At 45.4% G+C, this 25958-nt stretch overlaps 1 protein-coding gene across 1 annotated transcript in view; it reads right to left on the bottom strand.

The window, feature by feature from the left end:
- The window catches only part of UBE2QL1 (ubiquitin conjugating enzyme E2 Q family like 1), a 103937-nt gene extending 82695 nt beyond the window's left edge, over positions 1-21242 (bottom strand). Inside the window, exon 1 of the mRNA XM_030209628.1 lies at positions 19625-21242. Within this exon, the coding sequence (XP_030065488.1) occupies positions 19625-20449 (825 nt within the window). The 5' untranslated portion in view covers positions 20450-21242. The remainder of the gene's footprint in view (positions 1-19624) is intronic.
- Between the last annotated feature and the right edge of the window lie 4716 nt (positions 21243-25958).

Raw genomic sequence — 25958 nt, 5'->3', positions numbered from 1 at the left:
ACCACAATATGCTATCTGCCATCTCCATATGATCCAAAACACTGCTGCTCGGATTCACCTACATGCCTCTAGGTTCAATCATATCACACCCCTCCTTATTCAATTACACTGGCTACCGATATCTTTTCGTATTTACTACAAAATCCTAATTTTGGCTCACAAGTTTTTTATTCAGGTTGCCCGTCCTATCTTGCTGTTTCATACACCCCTACCAGAGTCCTCTGCTTGCTTCATGACAATTGTCTTAGAATTCCATCCTTAAAAGAGGCCCACCTGAACTCCACATGCTCTTGTGCCTTTTTCTGGCAGGCCCCTTCATTGTGGAACTCCTTACCTGCTTCAATCTGGTTGGAACACTCCTACCCTAAATTCAAGACTCTCCTGAAGACCTTTTTGTTTGAAAGGGCCTTCTCTATCCATCTTGGCTTCAGAAGGCCCCCTGAATCCACCAGCTTCCAGTTATGACCCCTTCCCTCTGCGCCCTTTCCTGTTTTCTTATTGTTTCCACTATTTTTAATAATTTTGAACATCGTTTTGTTATCCTTGTGACGAATGCAGATTAATTAAGTTCCAATAAATCAAATCAAATACCGCAATGCCCATTTTTTAATTGGTTGGAATGGGCATCCAAATGGCAGATGACGTTTAATGTGAGCAAGTGCAGGGTGATGCATATAGGAAGGAGGAACCCGAACTGTAGCTACGTGATGCAAGGTTTCACATTGGGAGTCACCGACTAGGAGGGGGATCTAGATGTCGTAGTTTATATATTGAAGCCCTCTGCTCAGTGTGTGGTGGTGGCTGAGAAAGCAAATAGAATGTTAGGTATTATTAGGAAAGGAATGGAAAACAATAATGTGGACATTATAATGCCTTTATTTTACTCCATGGTGAGACCGCACCTCGAATACTGTGTTCAATTCTGATCACTGCATCTCAAAAAAGATATAGTGGAATTAGAAAAGGTACAGAGAAGGGCGACGAAAATGATACAGGGGATGGGATGACTTCCCTATGAGGAAAGGCTAAAGTGGCTAGGGCTCTTCAGCTTGGAGAAAAGGTAGCTGAGGTGAGATATGATAGAGGTCTATAAAATAATGAGTGGAGTGGAATGGGTAGACATGAATCACTTGTTTACTAATTCCCAAAATACTAGGACTATGGGGCAAGCAATGAAGCTACAAATTGTTATTTAAAATGAACTGTGAGTGACATTACCGAAGGGTTAGAAGGTAAAGTTTGCCTTTTTGCGGATGATACCAAGGTTTGTAACAGAGTGGACACCCCGGAGGGAGTGGAAAACATGAAAAAGGATCTGCAGAAGCTAGAAGAATGGTCTAATGTTTGACAATTACAATTCATTGTGAAGAAATGCAAAGTGATGCACTTAGGGAGTAGAAATCCACGGGAGAAGTATGTGTTAGGCGGTGAGAGTCTGATATGTACAGACAGGGAGAGGGATCTTGGGGTGTTAGTATCTAAGGATCTGAAGGTGACGAAACAGTGAGACAAGGTGGTGGCCGTAGCCAGAAGGTTGCTAGGCTGTATAAAGAGAGGTGTGACCAGCAGAAGAAAGGAGGTGTTGATGCCCCTGTAGAAGTCATTGGTGAGGCCCCACCTGGAGTATTGTGTTCAGTTTTGGAGGCAGTATCTTGCTGAGGATGTAAAAAGAATTGAAGCGGTGCAAAGAAATGCTACAAAAATGGAATGGGATTTGCATTACAAGACGTATGAGGAGAGACTTGCTGAGCTGAACATGTATACCCTGGAGGAAAGGAGAAACAGGGGTGATATGATACAGATGTTCAAATATTTGAAAGGTATTAATCCGCAAACAAACCTTTTCCAGAGACAGGAAGGCGGTAGAACTAGAGGACATGAAATGAGGTTGAAGAGAGGCAGACTCAAGAAAAATGTCAGGAAGTATTTTTTCATGGAGTGGCGGATACTTGGAATGGCTTCCCGAGGGAGGTGGTGGAAATGAAAACGGTAACGGAATTCAAAAATGCATGGGACAAACAAAGGAATCCTGTTCAGAAGAAATGGATCCTCAGAAGCTTAGCAGAGAATGGGTGGCAGCACTGGTGGTTAGGAGGCGGGGCTAGTGGTGGGCAAACTTCTACGGTCTGTGCCCTGAAAATGGCAGATACAAATCAAGGTCAGGTATACATATAAAGAAGTGCATATGAGTTTATCTTGTTGGGCAGACTGGATGGACCATACAGGTCTTTCTCTGCCGTCACCTACTATGTTACTATCCTGCTTATTTTCGAAGGAGAAGGGTGGCCATCTTCCAACACAAATTGGGAGATGGCCGTCCTCGGCCGATAATGGAAAAAAGACCCTGATGAGCATTTGACCGACTACTTGGTCCCTTTTTGTTCACGACCAAGCCTTGAAAAGGTGCCCAAACTGACCAGATGACCACCGGAGGGAATCGGGGATCACCTCCCCTTACTCCCGCAGTGGTCACCAACCCCCTCCCACCCAAAAAAAAAAATTAAAAATCATTTTTTTGCCAGCCTCTATGCCAGCCTCAAATGTCATACCCAATTCCCTGACAGCACTATGAAGGTCCCTGGTGCAGTTTTAGTGGGTACTGCAGTGCACTTCAGGTAGGCGGACCCAGGCCCATCCCCCCCCCCATACCTGTTACGCTTGTGGTGGTAAATGTGAGCCCTCCAAAACCCACCTGAAACCCACATCTAGGTGCCCCCCGTTACCCTTTAAGGGCTATGGTAGTGCTGTACAGTTGTGGATAGTGGTTTTTTTTGGGGGGGGGGGGTTGGGGGGCTCAACACACAAGGTAAGGGAGTTATGCACCTGGGAGCAGTGCCCCCTAGGGTGCCCGGTTGGTGTCCTAGCTTGTGAAGGGGACCAGTGCACTACAAATGCTGGCTCCTCCCACGACCAAATGGCTTGGATTTGGCCGGTTTTGAGATGGCCGCCATTAATTTCCATTATCGGCGAAAACCAATGTTGACCATCTCTAAGGGCAGCCCAAATGTTGAGATTTAGCCGGCGCCAACTGTATTATCGAAACGAAAGATGGCCGCCCATCTTGTTTTGATAATACGGTCGGGTACGCCACTTTACGGGGCTGTCATTATAGATGGCCACCCCCGTTCGATTATGCCCCTCCACGTAACTGGAGAAAATATTTCTTCACTCAACCTGTAATTAAACTCTGGAATTTGTGCCAGAGAATTTAGTAAAAGCTGTTAGCTTAACGGGGTTAAAAAAAAAAAGGTTTGGATAGCTTCCAAAGTGAAAAGTCCATAAACCATTATTAAAATGGACTTGGGGAAAATCCACTGCTTATTTCTAGAATAAACAACATAAAATATATTGTACTGTTTTGGGATTGTGCCAGGTACTTGTAACCTGAATTGGCCACTGTTGGAAACAGGATGCTGGGCTTGATGAACCTTCTGTCTGTCCCAGTATGGCAACACTTATGTTTTTATCTCCTAGGGGATCACACTTTTTTTTTCATTTTCTGGAATTATCAGAATTATGGTCCTAGTATTTTGTTGGTAGCATGATTTTATAGTATTTATACATTCTTTCAATGAATGAGCCTTACCTCGTTATTGTATCGTTATATATGCAAGCCTTCTGATAACAGTGTGTCATATCTGGGAATTACATGAGTAACCATTTCCAGTTCCACTACAGAACCTACATGTTGCCAGGCTTTCTATGATAGTGAAAGATAGTCTACTGTCCTGTGATTAGAGCAGTGGGCTCAGAACCAGAAAAGCCAGCGTTCAAATCTCACTGATACTCCTTCTTACCTTGGGCAAGTCACTTAACCCTCCAATTCCTTAGGTACAAATTTAAATTGTAAGTCTTCTGGGGATGGGGAAATACCTTCTGTAGAGAATACAAATGTGCCTTCAGCTACTACTGAAAAGATATGACCTAAAATCCTAAGTATACATACATAAACTTCTATTTAACTATGCCTTTATCGGGTTTTGGTCTACGCGTTGTGATAAACACAGTGTCTGCCCTTACATGAGGAGGCTGCCAGATGGCGCTCGCCAGGGCCGGTCTTAAGGCGAGGCGACCGAGGCGGCCGCATAGGGCCCCGCGCTCAGGGGGGCCCCGCGCGGCGCAGCGCGCCTAAGGTCGCCCCGCCCCGACCGCCCGAGTTCCAGTCCTCCCTCCCTCCCTCGGATGGCGCGCGACGGCGGAGTGATGGGGGCGGTCCGCCCCGGCTGTCAGTGGGTGGGGGGTGCCCTGCACCCGCTGCTCCCACCCTGTCCTACCTTTAAAAAAAGACTGTGGAAGCGCCAGAGGGACAGGCAGCGCCTCGTGTGTGCCCTCCCTGCTACTAAAAATGTCTTCGACGTCGTCATTGGGCCTTCTCACATTGAGTCCCGCCCTTCTCTGAGGTAACTTCCAATTACCGCGAGGGTGGGCGGGACTCAATGTGAGAAGGCCCAATGACGACGTCGAAGACATTTTTAGTAGCAGGGAGGGCAGACACGAGGTGCTGCCTGTCCCTCTGGCGCTTCCAAATTCTTTTTTTAAAGCCAGTGAGGGTGGTGGGGACCGGAGAACAAAGCTAGTAGGTAGGTTGGGGGGCGGGGGACTCAGATGGGAGAAGGGTGTTTGGGGTGGGGGTTCTCAAATGGGAAGGAGACTACTACTTAACATTTCTAAAGCTGAGGTGGGGAGGGGGTTCACGGATGGGAGAAGGGGGTGGGGAGGGGGTTCTTGGATGGTTAAAGGGGACGGGTAGGGAGGGGACTGGGGTTCTTGGATTGGAGAAGGGGACCGAGGTGGGGAGGGGGTTCACGGATGTGAGAAGGGGGTGGAGAGGGGGTTCTTGGATGGTTAAAGGGGACGGGTGAGGAGGGGACTGCGGTTCTTGGATGGGAGAAGGAGACTGAGGAGGGAGTTCTCGGATGTGAGAAGGGGACGGGTGGGGAGGGCACTGGTGTTCTTGGATGGGAGAAGGGGACCAAGGTGGGGAGGGGGTTCACGGATGGGAGAAGGGGGTGGGGAGGGGGTTCTTGGATGGTTAAAGGGGACGGGTGGGGAGGGGACTGGGGTTCTTGGATGGGAGAAGGGGACTGGGGAGGGGCTTCTCGGATGGAAGAAGGGGGCAGGCACTGGGGTCTGAGAAGTGGCCATATGGGAAAATGGGGGCCATGCCTGGGGCTGGTGGGAAAATGGGGCATGCGTGGGTCAGGTGGGAGAATGGTTCTGAAAAGGGGGCCCTAATACAAGGCATGTGGATGAAGGGGGCTGGAACTGGGGGCTGAAAAGGAGGGTAGGTGGGATAAGGGGGCTAGTACTGGGACTGGAGGCTGAAAACGGGATAGGGAGAAGTGGCTGGGGGGCTGAAGCTCGGGACTGGTGGGAGAAAAGGGCTGGGGCTGAAATGGGGGACTGGTGGGATAGTGGGGCTGGAACTGGGGACTGAAAAAGGGGCGGAGAGAGGGGCAGATCCTGGATGGGGTAGCGAGAGGGAGGGCAAACCCCGGATGGATGGGAGAGGGAGGTCAAATTGTGGATTGAAGGGGCAGAGAGAAAGGGCAGACAGTGGATGGCAGGGATAGAAAGGGCAGACAGTGAATGGATGGGGGAGAGAGAGAGGGCAGACAGGGGCAGATGGTGGATGGATCATGGAAGGGGCAGAGATAGAGGGCAGATGTGGATGGAAGGGGCAGGGAGAGAGGGCAGACATTGGATGGAGGGGGCAGCAGAGAGGGCAGACACTGGATGACAGATGCTGGATGGAAGGAAGACAGTGAAAAGAAGATGAGGAAAGCAGAAACCAGAGACGACAAACTGTAAATAAAATATATATTTTTATTTTTTTGCTTTAGGATATAGTATTGTAGCTGTGTTAATAAATGTTTATAAATAGAACATGTAAGTAAGGTAATCTTTTTATTGGACTAATTTTAATACATTTCGACTTAACTTTCAGAGAAGAAAACCCCCTTCCTCAGGTCAGGATAGGATACTGTAACAGTACTATACTGTATTGACCTGAGGAAGGAGATTTTGGCCTCTGGAAGCCAAATGTATTAGTCCAATAAAATGGGATTATTTTATTTTCTGTATTTGTTTTATTTCTATTTGTTAATTTGTAAAGTGGTGATTGGTATTTGTTAGTTTTTTCAAATTTACATCTGCTGTCTTTATATTTTGCACAGTACTAGGGGTCATTTTCTGTTTCTGTGGTGTTGAATTGTATGCAGAGTCTGGCATCTTGGGGGTTCAGTTTAATTTTTGTCTAAATAGAAAGTTTAAATATTACTACTTATTCTATAGTGGATTAGGGTGTATCTGTGTTTGTGAAAAAGACATGGCTTTCAGTTGGCATTGACTGTGCAGGATCGACGATCTGTACTATTCTGTCAGGTTTCATTTTACAATAGGTGAATTGATGTTCTAGTGCTCACTGTAGTGTTTTAAGATGTTTTCCTTTTCTTTGTGGGAATCGTAGAAATGACTGCTTATGGTATGGTAGAATTGCTCAATAGGTCCTAGAGTGTTTTGTATTCTCGGCATACCTAGTAATGGATTTTGGAGGGGGTGTTAAAAAATGACCGGGAGGGAGGGAGGGGGGCCTTGGAGCTGGGAGCCCTAGGGGGGGAAGCCCTGGAGCTGGGGGCCTTGGAGCTCAGAGGGAGCAGCCCGGGAACTCAGAGGGAGGGGTAGCCGGCCCTGGAGCTAGGGTGGGGGCGGAGTTAGGTGGGGGCAGGGCTAGGGTGGGGCCCCATCAAATTGGTCTGCATAGGGCCCCGCACTTGCTAAGACCGGCCCTGGCGCTCGCCTACCGGAAACCTGAAAATGCCCTGATCTGGCCCCTAGAGGGAGCCAAAGAGTATAGTCTATGGTAGTGACCAGAAGGAACGGCTGGGGGGTGCTCGTGGCATAGGACCTGTACTTCCCTGGGGAGGCCACCAGGGGGACTCTCTGAGTGGAAGCACCGGAGTGACAGAGGCGTTTTGGTTTCAGGGCAGGAGCCACTAGAGGGCTGCACCCCTGAGAGCACCCCTGTGGGCTTACAGCGTGGTTGATGAAGCAATGTTTTGTGCATTTGATTTGCGACTTGTTTCTCCTTGTTTGCTGGTCCAATTCAGAAGAGCTTATTCTTTTGTTTTGCAAATTCTGTTGCATCTTTCCATTTGTGAGAGTGAGTTTGTATGGTAGCAATGGAGTTTTTTTTCTGTGGTTTTGCATTTCAGTAGCGAGACAGAAGATGCCCATGATTTCCCATCACTTCACATTCCCCTATGCTCACGTAAGTCTGATTCCAGATGTCAGTATATTTTATTGCAGGAAGAATGGAGCTTCATAGTTATGTAACGACTAGTAAAAAAAAAGCCCATTTCTCATTGAAATGAAACGGGCGCTAGCAAGGTAATCACCTTCTGCCATTAATGTTTTTAAGGGAAGTGCCAGCGTTCCCCCTCCCTCCAGTGGCGTTCCTGGGGGGGGGGGGGGGCGGTGGGTGCGGTCCGCCCCGGGTGCACGTCGCTGGGGGGGTGCCGCGCGCACCTGTCCTCCGTTCGCTCTATGCTTCTTCTCTGCCCCTTAACAGGTTACTTCCTGTTCCAGGGCAGAGAAGAAGCATGGAACGAACGGAGGATAGGCGAGCGCGGCACCCCCTTCCCCCAGCGGCGTGCACCGGGGGGGGTTCTTTCGCGGGTGTGTCCTTTCGCCGGGGGGGGGCGCTGCACCTGTGGGGCGGGGCGCATCGGCGATCCGCCCCGGGTGTCAGCCCCCCTAGGAATGCCACTGCCTCCCTCCCAGTTCCAGGGTCCTCCCTCCCTCCAAATTCCAGGGTCCCCCCTCCCTTCTTCCCAGTTCCAGGGTCGTCGTCCCTCCCTCCGAGTTCCAGGGTTGTCGTCCCTTCCTCCCTCCCTTCCAGTTTCAGGCCCCCTCCCTCCGAATTTTAAAAGTCATCCTGACTTACCTCGTCGGGGTTTCAGCGGCCGGCAGCAGCGGTGAAAAACGTGCAGGCTCGGCACTTACTTCAGTTTTCCCTTCTCCGTCTCTCAGTTCTGGTCCCGCCCTCATTTCCTGTTTCCGTAAGGGCGGGACCAGAGCTGAGAGACGGAGAAGGGAAAACTGCCAAGCCTGCACACTTTTTACCACGTGAGGTAAGTCCGGATGACTTAAAATTTGGAGGGAGGGGGCCTGGAACTGGAAGGGAGGGAGGGACGATGACCCTGGAACTGTGAGGGAGGGGGGACCTTGGAATTGGGAGGGAGGGGGAACACTGGAACTGGGAGGGAGGGGGGACGGACGACGACCCTGGAACTCGGAGGGAGGGAATATTATATGCAGCCTTCCCTTCCCTCTGAGGGCGGGGCACTGAGAGCGAGTGCGAGGCCTGTGGTTGGTCCCTTCTCCTATTGACGTCGCGTTTCTTTCCCTGGGCGATTACAAACCCTACGAACACTACACGGCTTCACTGCCACGGAGTCAGCTTCAGAACGTTGGAGGTGCGAATTATTATATTAGAAGTGGTGCTGCTAATGGTACTGTTAATCTTATATGTATTCTCCCCTTTAAGTGTTCAAGAAGGATAAAACAGTAAGACTCCTGAGGAAATTAGGGTCATGGAATAGGAGGCAATGTTCTATTGTGGATTAAAAATTAGTTAAAAGACATTAAAACAAAAAGTAGGGTTAAATGGTCAGTATTCTCAATGGAGAAGGGTAGATAGTGGGTTCCCCAGAGGACCACTGCTTTTTAACATATTTATAAATGATCTAGAGATGGGAATAACTAGTGAGGTAATTAAATTTGCTGATGACACAAAGTTATTCAAAGTTGTTAAATCGCAAGACTGCGAAAAATTGCAAGAGGACCTTACGAGACTGGGCATCCAAATGGCAGGTGAATTTAATGTGAGCAAGTGCAAAGTGATGCATGTGGGAAAGAGGACCCCAAACCACAATTATATGATGCAAGGTTCCACATTAGGAGTCACCACCCAGGAAAAGGATCTAGGTGTCATCATTGATGATACATTGAAACCCTCTGCTCAATGTGTAGTGGCGGCTAAGAAAGAAAATAGAATGTTAGGAATTATTAGGAAAGTAATGGAAAACAAAACTGAGAATGTTATGATGCCTTTGTATCACTCCATGCTGCGACCACACCTTGAATACTGTGTGCAGTTCTGGTCACCACGTCTCAAAAAAGATATAGTAGAATTAGAAAAGGTACGGAGAAGGACAACAAAATTGATACAGGGGATGAGATGACATCCCTATGAGGAAAGGCTAAAGCGGCTAGGGCTTTTCAGCTTGGAGAAGACATGGCTGAGGGGAGATATGATAGAAGTTTATAAAATACTGAGTGAAGTGGAACAGGTAGATGTGAACTGCTACTACTACTACTACTACTACTACTTAACATTTCTAGAGTGCTACAAGGGTTACGCAGCGCTGTACAAATTAACAAATAAGGACAGTCCCTGCTCAGAAGAGCTTACAATCTAAAGGACGAAATGTCAAGTTGGGGTAGTTTAGATTTCCTGAGAAAAGGTGTAGTGATTAGGTGCCGAAGGCGACATTGAAGAGGTGGGCTTTGAGCAATGATTTGAAGATGGGTAGGGAGGGGGCCCGGCGTATGGGCTCAGGGAGTTTGTTCCAAGCATGGGGCGAAGCGAGGCAGAAAGGGCGAAGCCTAGAGTTGGCGGTGGTGGAGAAGGGTACTGAAAGGAGGGATTTGTCAAGAGAGCGGAGGTTACGGGTGGGGACATAAGGGGAGATGAGAGTAGAGAGATAAGGAGGGGCTGCAGATCGAGTGCATTTGTAGGTGAGTAGGAGAAGCTTGAACTGTATGCGGTATCTGATCGGAAGCCAGTGAAGTGACTTGAGGAGAGGGGTGGTATGAGTATATCGGTTGAGGCGGAAGATAAGACGTGCGGCCGAGTTCTGGATGGACTGAAGGGGGAATAGATGGCTAAGAGGGAGGCCGGTGAGGAGTAGGTTGAAGTAGTCAAGGCGAGAGGTAATGAGAGAGTGGATGAGAGTTCGAGTGGTGTGCTCGGAGAGGAGGGGGCGAATTTTGCTAATGTTATAGAGTAAGAAGCGACAGGTCTTGGCTATCTGCTGGATATGCGCAGAGAAGGAGAGGGAGGAGTCGAAGATGACACCAAGGTTGCGGGCAGATGAGACAGGGACGATGAGGGTGTTATCAATTGAGATAGAGAGTGAAGGGAGAGGAGAAGTGGGTTTGGGTGGGAACACAATAAGTTCCGTCTTGGCCATGTTTAGTTTCAGGTGACGGTTGGACATCCAGGCAGCAATGTCGGATAGGCAGGCCAGTACTTTGGCCTGGGTTTCCGCAGTGATTTCTGGTGTGGAGAGGTAAAGCTGGGTGTCGTCAGCATAAAGATGATAGTGGAAACCATGAGAAGAGATTAGGGAGCCTAAGGAAGAGTTGTAGATTGAAAAAAGAAGGGGCCCAAGGACAGAACCATGGGGAACTCCAACAGAGAGCGGGATAGGGGAGGAGGATGAGCCATGAGAGTGCACTCTGAAGGTACGATGGGATAGATAAGAGGAGAACTAGGAGAGGACAGAGCCCTGGAACCCAAAGGAGGACAGTGTGTCGAGAAGTAGGTTGTGATTGACAGTGTCAAAAGCGGCGGATAGGTCGAGGAGGATGAGGATTGAATAGTGACCTTTAGATTTGGCAAGGAACAGGTCATTGCAGACTTCAGATAGTGCTGTTTACTGCACTATCTAAACTGCTTGTTTACTCTTTCCAAAAATACTAGAACAAGAGGGCATGCAAAGAAGCTACTAAGTAGTAAATTTAAAACAAATTGGAGAAAATATTTCTTTCTTAACCAGTAATTAAACTCTGGAATTCATTGCCAGAGAATGTGTTAAAAGCAGTTAGCTTAGCAGGGTTTAAAAAAGGTTTGGCTAATTTCCTAAAAGTCCATAAGCCATTATTAAGATGGAGCTGGGGAAATACACTGCATATTCTGGAATAAGCAGCATAAAATCTGTTTTGCTATTCTGGGATCTTGCCAGGTACTTGTGACCTGGATTGGCCACTGTTGGAAACAGGATACCGGGCTTGATGGACCTTTGGTCTGTCCGAGTACGGCAATGCTTATGTTCTTGTGTTCTCTTTTTTATTCTATGTCAAAAACTGTGTAAATGTATCAGCGTGATCCTTAGGCTCTATAATGTGGCATCTGTGGTCTGCAGAAAGACAGATTTCTGTGTCCCTTTTAAAATGCTACCATTCCCCATTGACTGCACTCAAAAACACACTTAAATAAGGAAAAGATTGCCTTTTTAAGGTCAGAGTGTGCTCATTTCTCCTTTCCTCTTATTCCTTTACCATTGTTCCAGATGTACATATCAATATCTGAGGGAGGAAGATGCAGATCAGAATAGTATTGAAATGAGACTAGTAATCTATGCCGAGAGGAGGAGTCATCCTACAATACTATGTCAAGAGATTTTGGTGACACTTCAGAGACATGCAACGCCCATTCAAATCGTATATTAAAAAAAATATATGATGTGTTCATTTTCACTTAGATGTTTATGACAAAGATATTTCACAAAATTATTCTACATTCTGAATGTTGAGTGAATTAAGCTTTACCTTGCTCCAGGGTATTAAAAAGTTATCAGTTATTACCATGTTCCTTCAAAATGTAATAAGCTGGTCTGGTTACTCGCCCTAAGCTCCAGTTTCAGATTCCAATCTCCACCTCACTGTCTCACATTTTCCAATTTTATTTTTTACTGACAGTTTCAATCATGACCTCCCTGACTTAAAATGTGAGATTTAGGGGGACAGTCTCCAGACACAGTAGTCCGATACCACATCAAGAGTGAAACAAACTGTATCTTAACAAATGCTTTGTAAAAATATGTTTGCTTTGTGGCCTATAGTTCTGTCTGTTCTCTTCTTGTCTATCTAATGTTGACTATAAAAAGAAGTATACACATAAACATTCTCTTGCTTGGCCTGGGGGATATTCAGCACTTCAGCTGATTAGATTCCAAACCTTGAACAAAATGGTCCAGTGACTTTTCCAGTAACAGTAACTGCTGCTTGTTATATGTTGAAGAATGTTTCCCTTTTGCATGCTTGTTTGCAGTAATAAAATACATGTTGGCTCCTTCTAGCATTGATACTAATAATCTCTGTCAGGTTTTAAATTATTAAATACATGTTATTAGAGCAGCCCCTCTGCTTTCACTATAGTCAAAACTACAACCAGCATTCTCAGTCCTTGCCTTTATTGAATCTGAGCAAATAAGAGCATCAGAGGCAGAGCAATGTAGCAAATGTTCTAGAAGGTTTGATAAATGCAAGATTCCAAATAACCAGACTGTGAAGCAACATATTTGGTTTTCTTCTTCATTACATCTACAAAAGCACAGCAATTTAATGTGCATGTTATCCTGAGGCTACACCTCTAGAAAGACAACATTCATGAGGTAAACTGGATAAAATGTATTCAATACAGCATACGCCAGTCTACTTTCATTCCTCTGACATCAGAATCTTAACAAATCCAATCACTTCTCAACTTTTAAATTACTTAACATGTAACAATGCCTTTTGATAAGTACTATTAACAATCAATATGCACAAAAACTGCATTTACATTTTTTATTGATATACCACTTCCAGTGGAAATACTTAGAGATGCTAAACTGAATATCAACCAGTACAAATGGCAAAAGTCAATACAGTACCAGATTAGGGGCCCTGTTTACTAAGCCGAGCTATTGTTTTTGGCATGCACTAATGCTATAGACACCCATAGGAATATATGGGTATCTCTAGCATTAGCATGCGCTAAAAACGCTTGTGCGCCTTGGTAAACACGGCCCTAGGCATTTTTTTGTTGTTGTTGTTGTTGTTGTTGTTATTGTTACTGTCGTATAGCATTGTCCAGAAAGACCATTTAGTTGTAAAGCATTTTGGTAACCCTTTTCTCTGCAACTGTGTAAAACTTTGTCATCAATTTCTATGTGTGTCAGTCAATTTTCAGCTTTATTTCTAATCCTTTGAAAGATGAGATCTCTGGCAGAAACACAAATTGATCATACAGGACTAAGGGGGATAACTATCCTGCTGTAGCTCAGTACCACAAGTTAGTCATATCTGCGGTACATGAAAAAAAAATTCTGCTTGTAATCAACTTGCAATTAATATTATTTACACTACCTGGGAGAACTGGACCGTTCAGCCATGGTCTGATGCCACCGGGCCAGTTCATAAAGGGGTCGACCAAACAGCAAGGAAGCTCCTCCTTCCTGCCAATGTTCCTATAACAAACTCCCCTGCTCCAAAGACCCTCTCACTCAAATTCCCCCAATCAAAAAACCCTTACCCTGAAGACCTCACCATCAATTTCCTCCACCCCAAAGATCCCCCTTTACCCAAAAGTCTACCTTTGGCCTACCCTGCAAACTCCCTGGTATCTAGTGGGTTCAGGGCAATCCCTATTCAATCTTGCCCCTTGCCAATGCCACATTCAAAATGGCACTGGTGACCCTTAGCAATAGTATTATTGCTAGGGGTCAAACTGTCACATAAACTATGGTCTGATGCTTCCAGCCAGGACAAATAATACCAGTTTTTTACTGGGATTATTCTTCCAGGTAAAATGAAGCTTGCAGTAGTTACTGCAAGCTGCTTTATTCAGTTTACATAGTAATGTGTTGCATCTCATTTCATTACTGTACTTCAAATTAGCATGTGTTAAAGTAATATAATGCACATTATTGTTCTTTAACATGTTTTGAGGGGCAAATAATGCATGTTATGGATGTAATGCACCTAAATAACTCCCTCCTAAATGTCATATAGGAACAGCTTCAAAAAATATCAGAAATGACTAGAATGAAAGAGATTTACAAAAACACAAACATCTATAAAATTGCTTACTACGCATGTTAGAATGTAGATCATAGAGAGTGGTTCTTCAAAGAAAACCTATATACACCTTGGCAACAAAAATTGACAGGCAGGGATACAAGATAAGCTTTAAGGGGATAAAAAACCAAACTACTCAACAGAATCCACTACATATAAAAATGACGCACCAGGGGTTATCAAAGGCAACTGCTACAGTGTTAAAATGTTTCAGTGAAAAACTGCATTTTTAAATCTCTAGTCAGTTATTATGCTGAAAACATGGCTTTGTTCAACACAAAAGAATACATGGAAAGGAAATCCAAAGGCACAAAAGCAAATAGCCAGAAAAAGCACAAAGAGCCTTCAAGATTGAGGGCGTTTCTACTTCACTTTATTAATCAGACCCAATACGGTCCATGTTTCAGCGAGAAATGCCTGTCTCAGGGATCTAGGTAAATGAACATCAATAAATAAATAAAACAATCCTTAACTTAAAAAGATATAAACATTAAATGTCAAAAAAGTATATACATAAACAATTAAAATAAATCTATGTCTTTCATATAAAAACTTAAACCTGGATGAATAAATAATATCTTACAAAAGTAAAATATTAGGAAATTTCTAAATTCAGTGCAAAAGCAAAAGATGACAATAAATGGAAGCTGCATGTATCTACTACTACTACTGCTACTTAACATTTCTAGAGCGCTACTAGGGTTACGCAGCGCTGTACAGTTTAACAAAGAAGGACAGTCCCTGCTCAAAGGAGCTTACAATCTAAAGGACGAAATGTCAAGTTGGGGCAGTCTAGATTTCCTGAATAGAGGTGTAGTGGTTAGGTGCCGAAGGCTTTGAGCAAGGATTTTAAGATGGGCAGGGAGGGGGCCTGGCATAAGGGCTCAGGAAGTTTATTCCAAGCATGGGGTGAGGCGAGGCAGAAAGGGCGGAGCCTGGAGTTGGCGGTGGTGGAGAAGGGTACCAAGAGGAGGGATTTGTCTTTAAAGCGGAGGTTACGGGTAGGAACGTAAGGGGAAATGAGGGTAGAGAGGTAAGGAGGGGCTGCAGATCGAGTGCATTTGTAGGTGAGTAGGAGAAGCTTGAACTGTATGCGGTATCTGATCGGAAGCCAGTGAAGTGACTCGAGTAGAGGGGTGATATGAGTATATCGGTCCAGGCGGAAGATAAGACGTGCAGCAGAGTTCTGAACGGACTGAAGGGGGGATAGATGGCTAAGTGGGAGGCCAGTGAGGAGTAGGTTGCAGTAGTCAAGGCGAGAGGTAATGAGAGAGTGGACGAGAGTTCGGGTGGTGTGCTCAGAGAGGAAAGGGCGAATTTTGCTAATGTTATAGAGGAAAAAGCGACAGGTCTTGGCTATCTGCTGGATATACACAGAGAAGGAGAGGGAGGAGTCGAAGATGACTCCGAGGTTGCGGGCAGATGAGACGGGGATGATGAGGGTGTTATCAACTGAGATAGAGAGTGGAGGGAGAGGGGAAGTGGGTTTGGGTGGGAAGACAATAAGCTCGGTCTTGGCCATGTTCAGTTTCAGGTGGCGGTTGGACATCCAGGCAGCAATGTCGGATAAGCAAGCCGATACTTTGGCCTGGATTTCGGCAGTGATGTCTGGTGTGGAGACATAAAGCTGGGTGTCATCAGCATAAAGACGATATTGGAAACCATGAGATGAGATCAGGGAGCCCAGGGAAGAGGTGTAGATTGAAAAAAGAAGGGATCCAAGGACAGATCCCTGAGGAACTCCAACAGAGAGCAGGATGGGGGTGGAGGAAGAACCATGAGAGTGTACTCTGAAGGTACGGTGGGAGAGATAAGAGGAGAACCAGGAGAGGACAGAGCCCTGGAACCCAAATGAGGACAGTGTGGCAAGAAGTAAATTGTGATTGACAGTGTCAAAAGCGGCGGATAGGTTGAGGAGGATGAGGATGGAGTAGTGACCTTTGGATTTGGCAAGGAACAGGTCATTGCAGACATTAGATAGTGCCGTTTCTGTTGAGTGTAGGGGGCGAAAGCCAGATTGAAGCGGATCGAAGATGGCAAGAGAGGAGAGAATATCAAGGCAATGGAGGATATGACAGATGGGGGGGGGGGGGTGACGGTAGGAGAGATGGTGTAAAGTAAGTTGGTGGGGATGGGGTCAGAGGAACAGGTGGTGCATTTCGAGGAGGAAAGAAGATGGGCGGTTTCCTCGTCGGTGATATCAGGAAAAGAGGAGAAGGAGGCCTGGGTTGGTTGGTTGAGGGAGTGGGTTATACATTGAAGAGGATACCTAATGAAGGTATCTGAATCCAAGGGAACAAATCATCCAGTGAAAGTGAACAAACCTGTCTTGAAAAAGTCAAGTCTGCTAGAGACTAAAGTGATAAACAAAATAAATTTACTGAGTAATAGCATTAAAAATGGTTTAAATTCAAGTGATGTTTTTCAATATTGTGATGTTGGATATAGTGAAATCTAATGCCAAGTGATAAATAAACTAAGAAGATGTTTTTTTCATTCATGTTTTTCATGCAGTTCTTCCAGCTGCATTTAGGGTTATCAGTGTCACATTTTTCACTCATTAGGGCCCTGGTTACTAAGCCGCGTTAGAGGAGTGTTAGCATCTTTAATGTGCATTAACTGTGTATGCACGTTAACTGTGAACACATTTACAATATCACTATCCTACACGGTTAGCGTGCGTGCTAATTGTAGGTTCGTTGAAAACTCTAACGCACCTTGGTAAACAGGGTCCTTAGATTTCACTACACTGATGGCCCTGTTTACAAAGGCACGCTAGTATTTTTAGCACACACTAACTGTGTAGATACCCATAATATTCCTATGGGCATCTACACGGTTAGTGCGTGCTAAAAACGCTATCACACATTTGTAAACAGGGACCTTAGTTTATGCAGTGCACATGTGCATCTTTAATTTAAGCTTGGTTTCTTGGTTTCACCATCTTCTTAGTTTATTTATCATTTGACATTATTTATTTATTAGGATTTATCTACCGCCTTTTTTTGAAGGAATTCACTCAAAGCGATATACAGCAAGAATAAGTCAAACATAAGCAACAGACAATTACAGCAGTAAAAATTTTCAAAACATATAACACAGAAAAGACCATGTGGATACTGCAGAGCAGGGGCATATCTGCTATGGGGCCACGGGGGCCAGGGCCCCCGTAGATTTGGCCCTGGACCACCCTACCGACGACCCTCGCAACCCCCCTCCCGCCGCCAACCTGCCATCAATGTCCTTTGCTGGCGGGGGACACCAACCCCTGCCAGCCGAAGTCGTCTTCCTTCGTTCGTTTGGGTTTCTTCTTTCTGAGTCTGACTCTGACGTCCTGCACGTACACAACATGCAGGACATCAGACTCACAGAAACAGAACGAAGCCCTCAAGGCTTCATTCTGTTTCTGTGAGTCTGACGTCCTCCACGTTGTGTACGTGCAGGACGTCAGAGTCAGACTCAGAAAGAAGAAACCCAAACGAACGAAGACGACTTCGGCTGGCAGGGGTTGGGGTCCCCCGCCAGCAAAGGTAGGCGACAGCGGGCGGGGGGTCGAGAGGGTCGTTGGCGGTCAAGAGGGTCGGCGGGCGGGCGGGCCACAGTTGTTGGAGGTGGTTCTGCGGCGGCGGGGGGTGGTGGCGGGGTTGGCGGCAGCGCCGGGGGGGGGTCGCCGGAGGGGGGCTAAAATGTGCCCCCTCACCTCGGCTCTGGACCCCCCTACCGGCGAAGTCTAGATACGCCCCTGCTGCAGAGGACCATTAACTAATAATGTACCCCCCCCCCCTTTAACAGTCAGAAATCTGGGCTGTACCTTCACCAAAGCACCTATATTTGGATATAGCTCACAAAAGGCTATCTAGTTTATAACTGAGAGTTAGGTGCCCTGGCCAAGATTAGATTTCACTATATCCAACATCACAGTATTGAAACACATCACTTGAATTGAAACCATTTTTAATGCTATAACTCAGTAAATTTATTTTGTTTATCACTTTAGTCTCTAGCTGACTTGTCTTTTTCAAGACAAGTTTGTTCACTTTCACTGGATAATTTGTTCCCTTGGATTCAGATATGATCATTAGGTATGAGATACATGCACCTTTCATTTATCGTCATGTTTTGGTTTTGCATTGAAATTAGAAATTTTCAGTTTTACTTTTGTAAGATATTATTTATTTATTTATTTATTCATCCAACCATTCTGTATGGTTTAAGTTTTTATATGAAAAACATGGTTTATTTTAATTATTTATGCATATACTTTTTTGACATTTTATGTTTATATCTTTTTTAAGTTAAGGATTGTTTTATTTATTTATTTATTTATTGATGTTCATTTACCCAGACGCAGACATTTCACACCAAAACATGGATCGTGATGGGTCTGATTAATAAAGTGAAGTTGAGACACCCTTGATCTTGAAGGCTCCTTGTGCTTTTCTTGGCTATTTCCTTTTATTAAAAAAAAATTAATTAAACAGAAAAAAACTATTGTTTAGCAGATAGTGAAACTTTATTTTTAATTTAACTACTGGTTAGATACCCCATTGAACATGACCCCCTAAAGCTAAAGACAGTGCAAGTGCCTTGGTGAAATGCTGAAGCAGAGCCAAACTGAAATCTGAAATGCTCCAAGAAGCACTAGAGTCAAGTAAGGTTAGCAAAAGACGTCTTTAGCACAGGGCTGTTGGTTTTTTATTTATTTCATAGCATTTGATATACTGCCTTTCATAACAACATCAAAGTGGTAAGAATAAAACAGTTTTGCTTTCCTTTTTTCTCTAAATCCCAAAGTTACAAATGTAGGAAAATGTCTTCCATAAATTCAAATAAATAAATAAATCTAGTTTGGGCAAAATTCCCATTTCTGCCCTGCAACTCTTTGTGACTTTGGGCAACTCAGTAATCCTCCATTTTCCCCAGGTACAACATAAGTACCTGTATAGAATGTAAACTGAAAAGAGGTACATCAAATTCCATCCCCCTTTCGCTTTCCTTGTTGTGGGCATGCTCCAAGGAAATACAGATCATATACAGGGTCTACTGGAAGGTATTATTTCAATAAGAGAATGCAAAAGTTTCTCTTCTGCCTGACATTTCGGGGGGGGGGGGGGGGATCATACACTTTATCATCCATGAGTGAGGAGCACCCTCTAGTGATAGGAAAGCAGGCACTCGATCTCAGTCTCCCTAGATTGGAACCCCTTCTCACATAAATGCCATGAAAAAAAGAGAAAAAGAAAGCCTTGAGAAAATCAGAAAAACTAGGAATGTAAGAAAATGCTTAGTTGTAGATACTACAGCCTAAAACCCCTAGTAAAGGGGGGAGGGGGGAACAAGCGACATAAAAACATAATGCAACACGATACAGTGTAACCTCATACCCTTGCTCTTATCTATTTCCAGTAAGACAGCACGTTCACCTGATGGGTAATCTTAGAACCTAAAATAAGAGACCGAGAAGCAAACTAGAAATAGGATTGAAGGAAAGAAGCGGTGGTCCCTTTCCAGCAAGTAGTTTTTCCTACACAGACCCACCAAGTAAGAAAAAGCTGAGGAAAGACGAGCCTTAGATCTTGCTCTCTTATAAAGCAGTGTTTCCCAGGTCGGTCCTTGCCAGTCAGGTTTTCAGGATATCCACATACGCATGAGGTTGATTTGCCTCCACTATTCCTTGTGGATATCCTGAAAGCCTTAAAGGCAGCACAGCTCTTACCTGGCCTTTCACCAGGCTGGCGGCGAACTGCCTCATGACGGCCTCCACGGTGTAGGCGCTGGACCAGCCGCGGGGGGTGAGCAGCTCCATGCAGATGGCGCCCCCGTCCAGCACGTAGCCGTTCTCCAGCCGGGGGCTCAAGACCCGCATGAAGGGGGGCGAGAAGGGGAAGTTGTCCGGGAAGCTGAGGTTGAGCAGGATGTACTCCGTGTTGGTCTCTTTCATGTCCTGCCACAAGGTCGAGTCCTTGTCCACCTGGTGCAGCTTGACGTTCCAGTCGAAGAGGTTGTCCTCCACCAGCTCCACCGAGATGAAGTGGTCGCTCAACTTTCGGATGTCATGCAGCTCCTTCATCAGCCGCCGGCTCCGGACCTGCGAACAGTGCTGCCTGTTGGGAGCCAGCAATGGCTGCAAGGAGTTGCTGGGGGCTTTGCTGCTGCCTCCCCCTCCCCCTGGCTGCTTGGCTTCCTTGGCCGCGGTGGGGGTGGCCGTACCTGGCTCCCGGGTGCCCTGCTTCTCCTTGTTGCATTGCTCCACTTTTTTGTTCTTCAGATCCAGGCCGTGCACCTCCGTGCTGTTGTTGCTGCTGCTGCAGCTGCCGCCGCCCCCCGATCCCCCTCCGCCCCCGCTGCCGCCTCCCCCCAGCCCACCAGAGCCGCCCCCGGCTGGGCCGCACTGCTTAGGGCCGCAGTGCTTCTGGCTCCCTTTGCTGCCCTTCAGGGATCCTTGCTGGCTGCTGCGGTGGTGGTGGTGGTGGTGCTTCGGATCCTCCGTGTCTCTATCGTGCAAACGGATAAGCCCTATTTTGCGGAGCAGAGTGGCCATTTTTGTACGGAACAAAAACAAAAATCCTTTTTGCTGCTTGAGAAGGAGATCGACACACAGAGTAGCAAAAGCCTCTTAAATGTAATGTTGCGCCCAATTTCTCGGGATTAGGTTGCTGGTGCCTTCTTCTGATTTGGGGGTCACATTGCAGAGGCAGTGATGAGACAAAAATACAGCCAGCTCTGGAATGATCCGTTAGATAAACGAAAAAAAAGCAGAAAAATCACAATAAGAAACACAAAATTTATCAAGAAAAGATCTGTTCCGGCAAGGTTTTCAACAGTAGTTTAAAAATAATCCCTATTATACTGAGGTTGAAAATTCGATTCAGCTCCTTGCTTTCCTTTCGCCGATACGTGCTTGCTTATATTTTTAATCTGCATTCAGCCATTCAAACTGCTGCAGCCGTCCTTCTCTTCTTCAGAAATGAGAAATATGTCCGGCTTTCCCCACTACTGGCAGAGATCTTGAGCTCCTTTAATCCTCACAGCCCCAGCTCTTTGTGATTTGTTTTTGAGGGGTGGAGGGGGGGTGTCAGGGTTTGCCTGTACTGCTTCTCCCTCCGGGACACAGAGTGACAGAAGGAGGAGGAGGAGAGCTCCGTTGCTGGTTTGTCCCTTGCTTGTTAAATGCCGGCAGTTTTTTTTTTCCTCGCCTAAATCTAGGAGAAAGCTGGTAGGCTGCTGCCTGCCGGCCCTTCCCCCTCACTGCTGATTGCTGTCTGCAGACCTGACATTGCAGAGGTAGATCTGGCTCTGCACAGCGATGAAAAGGAGGGGCTATGGGGCGAGGGAGCTACCAGCCCCAAGCAGGCACCCGACAGGCTGACAGGGAATTAAAATCACCTCTGATGAATCCGGCAGCACGCCCCTTCCCGAGCGACGTCAAGCACCGATCATTACCTGCCCCGCATCCCAACAAGCCTGGCCTGCAGCGCTCTTGCTTACAAGAAGCCAAAGGGTAACCGAGGAGAGACCTTCTCGTGCTCATCTGTATGCAGATTGCGTCGCTGCCGAGGAATCTTTGGGAAAAAAAAAAGAAAAGCAAACACGCATGTACACAGTGGCTCTCCGAGGCATTTTCTAGATGCCTCCTTCTTCCTCCAGTTTTTGTTGTCGTTAAGGAAAATATTAAATATATATGTTCATTAGCTTTATTTGCAAGCAGGAAAAAAAGGTTTAAATAATATATGGGAAGGAACATACCCTTTCAGTGCTGTCATTTCTACAGACTACAGATGCAGTAACCTGTCAAGAAAGCATTCTAACAGGGTGCGTGCTTTGTACCTACTTCGTCAGAGCCCATAGAAACTGGTGCTTCTGGAGGAGGAAAGACTCGATGATCAATATTAAATGCTGTTCCTTAGGAAGCTGTTAGTGAACAGCATCTGTACCTCTGTGTGCTAGTGGCTATACACCAATATATTAAATATAAACTTCAAAGACAAATTATCGGTTCCTTCGTTGTCACTCACTCATTCACAGCTTTACAGCAGCACAATACAGCATTGTCTCAGCTTCCCAGCTTGTCAGGCGAATGTGGATGGAAATGACGCGTCCACAGGTCTTAAATGCCTGAATGAATTTGCGTCTTGTAGCTGGGATGCGAGTTTTAGGAAACACTGCGTTTTCATCCCTGCAGCAAACCTTCTAAATAAACAACACGAGTCCTGCATGCGCGACACTGGCAATATTAGGGATTGTTTCTGAACTGCTGATTTTTTTTTCTAATAGAATGGTCATACACCCCTAATTACTAGAACTTGGAACAATAATGCCCCTACTTCCCCTCTGCTTGAGCATAAAACACTTGTCACCTTAGTCCCCTGATGGCGAACCTATGACACGCGTGTCAGTACTGACACGCGTAGCCATTTTCGGTGACACGCGGCCGCATGTGGCCACATACAGAGAAGCAGCAGCGTTCCTTGCTGACACCCGGGGCGGATCGCCGATGTGCCCCCCCCAGGTGCAGCGCGACCCCCCCCCCCCCCGGTGCATGTTTACCCGCTGGGGGGGTGCCATGTGCGCTCCTATTGGCTCCCTCCGAGTCCTCCGCTCGTTCCCTCCCTGCTGCTCCCTCTGCCCCGGCTCCTGCACGGCCGTTAGGGGATCTTTGACCTCACTTCCGGCCGGCGGAGCAGAGAGCAGCGGAATGCCGTGGGGGACGCATCTCTGGGGGCCCTGTGATCGCCATTACCAGCAACCACATAACCACAGCAACCATCATCCAATCTACTGTTCTGGGGTGTCGTGGATTTCTAATTGACCATCATTACTGAGATAGGTGAGGGGGAGGCTGGGAGAGGCGAGGGCATGTGCTATAGGTGCAGTTTCCCGCCATTAGAAATAGCGGCAGCCATCTTAATTTACATAAGGTGGTCAATTAGGCTAGTTAACCCCTAATTGCCTGCAGGGCTAACAGGTATGTATAATTCTATCTTCTGTCACTGCCCCCCTGATGGAGAACCCAAAAAATAAAAAACCAAGGTTAAGTAAAGGAAGTGGTAGTAGCAGTAGCCGACCCTTTCAAGAGACATGGACCGAGATGTATGGCATTATAGAAAAAAATGGCAGATCATTTTACATTCTATGTACTGAAACGGTAGTAAGCAGAACGTGGAAAATAAATTGACATTTTGAAACTAATCATTCCCAGCTCTTGAAAAAAAGTGAGGATGAAAGGAAGGAATACATTTCCAGGCAGCTACACTTTTATAAGAGCCAATCTAATTCCATCCTTAAATTTGTAAAAGGTTCTACAAATTTAACATCTGCAAGTTTGAGCATTGCTCACTCCATAGCTCAGCATGGAAAAGCACTCAGTGAGGGAGAATTTATTAAAGAAACTCTCCTAAGATGTGCACCAGTTCTATTTCACGATATGCAGAATAAAGATGCAATTATTAAGAGAATATCTGAGTTACCACTCAGTAGAAATATCATAAAAGACCGAATAATGAGACTGAACACAAACGTACAACATCAATTAAAGAGAGACATAAGTAATTGTAAATATTTTTCGATCTCTCTTGATGAAACTACTGAGCCGAGGCAAAGTTCTTGAGCGCTTTGTCGAGTGCTTTGAAGAAATTAAGGTATTTCTTGAGGATAAGGATCTGGGAAACTTTCCTCAGCTCAATGATGATAAGTGGGTCAACACCCTGATGTTTTTTACAGATCTCTCTGTTCATATTAATGAACTGAACTTAAAGTTACAAGGTTTTAGCAAAAGTATTGACGTTATGTTTGGATACATAAAAGCTTTTGAAAGTAAACTTAAAATTTTCAAGCGAGAAGTAGAAACTAAAACTTATAAGTATTTTCCTCGAGTAACAAAGTATTTTGAGAAGGCCAGTGCAGCTATACAAAATGAAATGGAACCCTTGCATATAAAGTACCAGCATGTTTTAGACTCGTTACTTGACCAGTTCAGTGATAGATTTAATCAATTTAGAAGCCTAGAACAGACCATGAAAATAATTAAGTATCCTGATGTAGTAGTCTACAGTAGTTTGGAATTAAATGGTTTCCAATGGATGCAAATTGATGATTTGGAGATGCAACTTGTAGAATTTCAAGACAGCATCTGGGCTCAGGTGTTTGTCGACTTGAGGTCAAAGCTTAAGAATCTGGAAAGGTGCCGCTTGGAGAAACAAGAGGAGTGCCATTACGAACAGGAAATTTGGAGTGCCTGGAACCGATTACCAGACACTTTTAGCACCCTGAAAAATATAGCAATGGCTTTACTCACAATTTTTCTCTCTACGTATTTTTGTGAAACCTTATTCTCAGCGTTAAATAATATCAAAACCAACAAAAGAAACAGATTGACAGATGAAGTTAGTAGCGCTTGCTTGGGCTTGAAGTGTACAAAATACCAACCTTCAATTGAAGATTTAGCCAATGAAATTCAGCAACAAAAAAGTCACTAATAGGCAGATTAGTTAAAGAATTCCCCTCCCCCTCACTTATCTTAGTTCACGGCTCCCCACACAAGTTAAATAATATCAAGACCAACAAAAGAAACCGACTGACAGATGAACAAAGAAGTCACTAAGCAGGTAAGTTAAATAATTAGTTTTTGGTTTATTAAATACAGTTATATATTACAATTATACATTTTTGTTATTTAAACTATAAATATCGTGAAATTATGGTTTTTTTCTCGAAGTGACACACCACCCAAGTTATGCTCGGTTTTTTGGCGAATTTTGACACACCAAGCTCAAAAGGTTGCCCATCACTGCCTTAGTCCCTAGCTCAAATCAAAAAGAAAAATAAATGTATGTGTTCTAATTACTTTCCTTATTGTTTGCCAATTAGGAATATTTCATGATACCAACATTTGTAACAGAGTGAACACCCCGGAGGGAGTGGAAAACATGAAAAAGGATCTGCAGAAGCTAGAAGAATGGTCTAATGTTTGGCAATTAAAATTCAATGCGAAGAAATGCAAAGTGATGCACTTAGGGAGTAAAATCCATGGGAGACGTATGTGTTAGGCGGTGAGAGTCTGATATGTACAGATGGGGAGAGGGATCTTGGGGTGATAGTATCTGAGGATCTGAAGGCGACGAAACAGTGTGACAAGGTGTGACTGTAGCCAGAAGGTTGCTAGGCTGTATAGAGAGAGATTTGACCAGCAGAAGAAAGGAGGTGTTGATGCCCCTGTAGAAGTCGTTGGTGAGGCCCCACCTGGAGTATTGTGTTCAGTTTTGGAGGCCGCATCTTGTTAAGGATGTAAAAAGAATTGAAGCGGTGAAAAGAAAAGGTACAAAAATGGTGTGAGATTTGTGTTACAAGACGTATGAGGAGAGACTTACTGACCTGAACATGTATACCCTGGAGGAAAGGAGAAACAGGGGTGATATGATACAGACGTTCAAATATTTGAAAGGTATTAATCCGCAAATGAACCTTTTCCAGAGATGGGAAGGAGGTAGAACTAGAGGACATGAAATGAGTTTGAAGGGGGGCAGACTCAAGAAAAATGTTGGGAAGTATTTTTTCACGGAGAGAGTGGTGGCCACTTGGAATGCCCTCCCGAGGGAGGTGGTGGAGATGAAAATGGTAACGGTATTCAAAAAAGCGTGGGATAAACATAAAGGGATCCTGTTCAGAAGAAATGGATCCTCAGAAGCTTAGTAGAGATTGGGTGGCAGCACCGGTGGTTAAGAGGTGGGGCTAGTGCTGGGCAGACTTCTACGGTCTGTGCCCTGAAAATGGCAGATACAAATCAAGGTCAGGTATACATATAAAGTAGCACAAATGAGTTTATCTTGTTGGGCAGACTGGATGGACTATACAGGTCTTTTTCTGCCATCACTTACTATGTTACATGGAAATTGTCTGGTGTATTAAGCACACAAAATGTGATTTTAGATTTGAAGGTGGAGATCCACGGAAAACAAAGTGCAATAGTAGTAGGCAGCCCTTACATAGCTATGTTTTTATCGGTTTGCCAAATATGCACTCTCTTTTGTGTTTTCTATCAGTAGAGAATCCTA

The sequence above is a fragment of the Microcaecilia unicolor genome, chromosome 1 (genome assembly GCF_901765095.1).
Source record: "Microcaecilia unicolor chromosome 1, aMicUni1.1, whole genome shotgun sequence".
Taxonomy (NCBI): domain Eukaryota; kingdom Metazoa; phylum Chordata; class Amphibia; order Gymnophiona; family Siphonopidae; genus Microcaecilia; species Microcaecilia unicolor.
Note: the sequence above shows the minus strand (reverse complement) of the source record. Positions and strands in the feature narration are given on the sequence as shown.